At 37.4% G+C, this 5,575-nt stretch overlaps 1 protein-coding gene across 1 annotated transcript in view; it reads left to right on the forward strand.

Moving 5' to 3' along the window:
- Positions 1–5,575, forward strand: part of SCUBE1 (signal peptide, CUB domain and EGF like domain containing 1) — a 194,651-nt gene that overhangs the window by 124,673 nt on the left and 64,403 nt on the right. Inside the window, exon 8 of the mRNA XM_014309410.2 lies at positions 1,143–1,259. Coding sequence (XP_014164885.1) covers positions 1,143–1,259 — 117 coding nt within the window. The remainder of the gene's footprint in view (positions 1–1,142; positions 1,260–5,575) is intronic.

Genomic DNA, 5,575 nt, shown 5'->3' on the forward strand with positions numbered 1-5,575 from the left:
GGGTATTTTAATTTAATCAAATCCAGAGCAACTGAAAAAGATACTATTAAAAGGACTTATTCTCTGAAGTAAATACTTTTCAGAAAAATGTACAGTTCAAACTGACGTGCTAAATTGGCATCCTTACATCCACTCCATTCTGTGGATCAAAGAGAAGTTAATCATTTCCCTTGCCTTTTATCTCCTTTATGGATGTGTTTGTGAGTATGTGTGCATATGCATGTTTCCGGTGTGTGCATGTGCATACATGAATAACACCAAACAATGGCAGCGAGGGAGGGGTTCTTGCTTTTTCTGTAATGAAGTTGGAGATTTTATTTTTTTTTAATCCAGTGGTACCTAATAGTCACTGCCCACTGTAGCAAAAGCTCAGAAGTATTGCAACTTTCTCTTGCCTGTGTTTGCCCAGCCACCCTTCTACATACTACAAGCACTGGGAAATTTCAATGACACAGCTTGGAATGGGTTCAGTGACCTCAATTATGCCCTCCCACCCACTCCAAACTCCTTTCAATTTGCAAAAAGCTTTAAGTGGACAAAACCCAGATGCCTTTTGCTTGTAGTTCAGTAAGAACAGATTGGGCATGTAGATTCTTGTCAAAGTGATATATGTAGTTCATTTTCCATTAACTCTTTCTTAACTAAGGGTTTTAAATTCTCAGTTCCAAGCCTAGCACTCTGCTTTGCTTTCTATTGTTTTTAAAGTTCATTATGCCTACAACATCATTTAAAAGTGGACTTTAAAATACCTCAGCTAGACATTGACTGATGCAAAACGGAATGTTTGATTCTACTTTTAAAGGCAATCACTTGTTTTTTTTCTTTTTAAACTGGTTTCATATGTAATAACCCATCTTATTGTCTAAGAGAGTTGAAAAAACACGAACTAAATAAACTAAGTAAAATCTCCAGTTTGGGAGGAAAAAGAAAGCATGACTTGTGGAAATGATTTACCAGTCAAAACCACTACGTGGACCCTGATGACCTTGAGCTTGCTTCAGTTGGCTTACTTAAAACTTACATTGCTTTTAATATGTTGTAATATTGCCCCAAAGAGGCAGTGCCCTTCCCCTCCCCCAGAGCATTTCATTACACTGCCTTTCTCCCTCTCTCTCCCTCTCTGTCTCTCTTTCATTCTGCAGAAACATGTGCTGTCAATAACGGAGGCTGTGATCGGACTTGCAAGGATACCGCGACAGGGGTGCGCTGCAGTTGCCCAGTTGGATTTACCCTGCAGCCTGATGGGAAAACGTGCAAAGGTCAGCCTCTGTTTGCTTTGCAATGCATCATTTGCCTTCAGCAGGTCCAGTACAAGATGTAAATATGCAGTTATTTAATCAATACTTTTTAAGTCGAGGCAATACTGCTACAGTGATTGCAATTAAGTTCATTAGCTTTCTCCTTCCCTAATTTTTATGTATTTACCTGGTTCAGTGGTTTTTCTTTTTTATTTATTAGAGGGTTTTATTACTGCAAAGAAATGAGATGCAGAGGTCAAACTGTTTCAAGCTGAGCAGAGATTTAGAGGAACAACTCGGAGCTGCAAAAAGCCTTTAGTTTCAAAGGACATTCTGATACCTTTGTAAAACCTCAGTCATCTAATGGTGTCTGCATTTGTCTATTCAGAAAGCGAGTTACAATTGTCAAGCAATACTTTGTTACTTGAGAATAATCAACTGCTTATTGCTGAGTGAAGCCAGTTACTGCTTAGAAAAAAGCCCAGATCCTTGGTCATTTCTGCACCTTCAAAAGATAAATAGCCAGCTCCAAAGGAAAACCAAAATAACATTGACAAATGCAGGAGTCTAAACCACACAGCTGATGCTCAGGTTTTACTGCTCCAAAGGCAGCACAAGAGCCTTGCCATTCTGTCTTTCATGTGTGTGTTAAAGCTGGGGTCCGGGGAAAAGAGAGCAGAAAAAAGCATCTGATAGCGCTGTCAGGATGTGCTCGCGGTTAAGAAGACAGGGACAGCTCTCAAGTGTCACCACACAGACACACTTCAATGGCACATGAGGAGATTTGGGTACATGTTGGTAGAATCAGGCCATCCATAACCATCTTCCCACTTTCCCACTTTCCTATGTATTCCTTTTGAGCTTCTTTGCAAAAGACTTGGAGATGGAGATCCAGGAGGACATGACATATATTCTTGTCACAGAGAATATTTTTCATCGCTCAGTGACTTAGCTTAAGTTGACCTAACTTGCTAAGAAATTATTGTGACTTTTTTTCGTTCAAATTAACCAGAAATGTCAGAATATCCTCAGTCCTGGACTTGATGTTACTTAAAATAGTAAAACCCACAAAAATAAACAGAAAATGTGTGGTTTCCTCTTGCTCCAGGCAGAAAAATCCTGGTGCTTGGGCATGATCCTGTTAGTATTTATAGAAATAACAGTCCATTTACCTGTTCATTCGAAAATAAAACATTTAAGCTGCCATCTCACACAATGTTAATAGTTAAGGGTGAGCACACATCAAAACTCAGTCATCTTAGTTCAAGCCGCATAAAAATAAACCTTCATTTTTATCAGCAGACTAGCTAAGCTGTAGCAGAACAGTAACAGTGATTCCACCAAGTGCTTAAAAAGGAGGCATTTTAATAATGTAACATGCACCTAGGCTTGATCATAATGTTTATTATTGAAACTGTGTCATGAATAAAAAGAGTAATTCTAAATTTAGACCTTTGGCCAGAGAACTAACATGAAACAATATTTATATAATAATCAAGACTATAATTATTCCTACAGAAAAATGAAATATTCTACTGATCCTCAAACCAAATACCTTAGCCCTAAGCTCTTTCACATTTTGCTTTTCCTCTTTTTTATGAGTAGAAAATATAAGAAACAAAATCTGTATTTTTATCATGCTGCTGGTTCTTTCTTACTTTCTTAAAATAAGCAGCCACTGGAAATTAACACAGATGGTTTAATAAAGCAACAAGCCATTTCTTTTTAACCTTTATTGACATTTTAGGAAATACTCTTTATCCTAAAATGGTAAAATATAAATTTTGAATTTGATTTAAATAATAAAATTTATCTTATGTATGTAAATAATAAAATTTATCTTATGTATTGTGAGATTTCTGGCTAGATTCTGCTCTCCTGAAGTGATTTTGCATTTAAACCTATGCACAAATGATCCTGCACTTAAACTGACCAATGAAGTTTCTTGCACAGCTTTTGCAGGCAGCCCTTAGTCAAAGACAGTGATCTGTAGGATTTGCATCTCCTGAGGGCAGAAGTGAACTTTTTGGTGGAGTGACATTAATGTCCTTGGCTCCTCTTGCTGATAGGTAAAGCCTGGAAAAGACCAGGCAGGAGAAAGTCAGTGTGCACATATTCCTTCCTCTGCAATCTCTAGAAAAGAAAAGAGAGTGATCAGCACAAGTTTTCTCCTTGGATTTCTTTTTCCTCTTTACTCCCCTTGATTTGACTGGCCCACAGTTTCTCATATACCCACTCCCCTGTTTCCTCCAGCTGTAATTTTACATCTGTGTGGTAAGAGCAGGAGATTGTCTCTTGGATGCCCTTTAAAGCATCTTCAGGGATCATGGAGCTGTCACATCCTGTCTTTCTTGGGCACAGTTTTCAAGTCCATGGAGCATCACAGCGTGTCCAAGTGAGGTTTCTCATAGAACATCATTTTAAGGGAGGTTATGTTTCTAAATATAGAAGAAAGATATGCCATTGTCTGTTAAGGGAAAGTAGAGATGTAGGGCATGTAAGAGAAGCTAAGAGGAACTGGAAGGAGAATTAATATATTAACTGAAAAATGCAATTGTGGGCTGAGCAAAATGATTAATATGGTTAGGTTTAATTTAGCAAATAATGTTGACCAAAAATAATGTTTTTATTGGAAAGTCTGTGATTTTTTTTTAGTCCATTTTGGCATCTTCCTCTCTAAGCCATTTTACATAGTGCAGCTACTACATGAAATTATGTAGAAGCTTAGATTCAAGTGTCTTAAATAAGACTCAAAGAAACATCTGAATTTTGGGTATTGCAAAGTGGATGTAGAGTAATTTATGAATGTGTAATTCTAGCTCACTTGTAGGTGAATAATATATTCACAATAATGTCCTTTTGCTATACTGGTAGTTTATGGAAATCTGCTGACACATTTCTTCCTTATTTTTTTACAAGTGAATGAATTTTTTTTTTTTTTAATTCACAAAATAGAAATACTATTTTTCTAAATAACAAAAATTTCTAGATTGTTCTGTTCAACAGTCAGGACTGTAGTCAGTTTTAGGCACTGTGTAGACATGTAATGGGAAAAAAAGTTTACTGTCCAGAATATCCACAGGTTTTTGTTTCGTAGTTGGGAATTGCATTAATTGTTTAGTATAGAAAAAAGGAAAGTATACATAAAAAAATAAAGACAAGTTCTTAAAAAAGAGTTTATGCAAATATTCTTGATTGCCAAAAGGTGGCAAAGAAACCCTTTTAAATGTAAATAATTGTTCTATGCTTTGTTTGCAACATCACAGTTCCCATTCTGTAGGTCTGTCATAGAAGCTGGCAGGAATTTAAATCACAGAGTACAGAACTGAGTCCTGACTAAAAATCTGGTATTCCTCCTGGCCCCTCCCAGTGTAACAGAGAATGGAAGGTGTAGGAGAGCAACTTCCAAGTAATACAAAGAACCTGCCTTCAGTGGTTTTGCAAGAGGTTGACCTCTTCTGTAGTGAGAAATGAGAGTTCATTGTTCCTCAAAGAATGAAGCTCCTTTTTTAATGCAAAGTACAGTCTGGTTTATATCAAATGTCAGTAAATTCGGGGGGGAAATTGTTGTGGAGATAATTTTAATATGGAATATATACAGGTATCTGCAGAGCATATCAGAAGACTACCATCCACTGTTGTGAAGGATTGCTTTGCTTTTTGGAAACTGGAAAAATCTTCTTAATCTCTGATTAAAAATCTCTGATTTCTCTGTTACATACATTACTTACCTGGTCTTGCAGTGAAATAAGAGCAAAAGTGTTGTCTGTGGTCTAGTTAGAATGATCTTCAGATGTATTAATGGTGCTTGGATAAAAGTTCATTAACCTTTTGCTGTCTTTTAAAAATCAGTCTTGAACTCAAGTCCTCCCTCAGTTGGCTTGGCACACAATGGAGAATGCTCCTTTATTCCCTTCAGCTTTCCTGTCAGCTTGGCTCTTAGTAAGCCAAACCATGCAGGCTTTTGACAGCTAAGAGAAGAGACATTCCAGGCAGAAAGGGTTCCATGTTCTCCCTCTAATTAATGCTATTTAATTTCTACTGCCATTGTAACTGGGTGATGCCAGCTTGATGCTCAGTTCATTTGATGGTGTTGATTATTGTGCTACACATCAGGAAACAGTGTAGGTCACTTCCTTGAATGCCTACCAAGTTATCCCACAGAATTCAGCCAATTCAGGCAGAAAGGGAGACTGAAGATTAAAAGACATAGAGGCCCAGGATGCTTATTGCTCATTACCTCCTACCCACTTTTTAATATCCTCCATGTTGAGCATATCAGGGGTTCTGTGGTCCTCATCTCCCTTGTTTGTTGGTTTCTGTTCCTCTTTCCTGCT

The sequence above is a fragment of the Geospiza fortis genome, unplaced genomic scaffold (assembly GCF_000277835.1).
Source record: "Geospiza fortis unplaced genomic scaffold, GeoFor_1.0 scaffold164, whole genome shotgun sequence".
Classification (NCBI taxonomy): Eukaryota; Metazoa; Chordata; class Aves; order Passeriformes; family Thraupidae; genus Geospiza; species Geospiza fortis.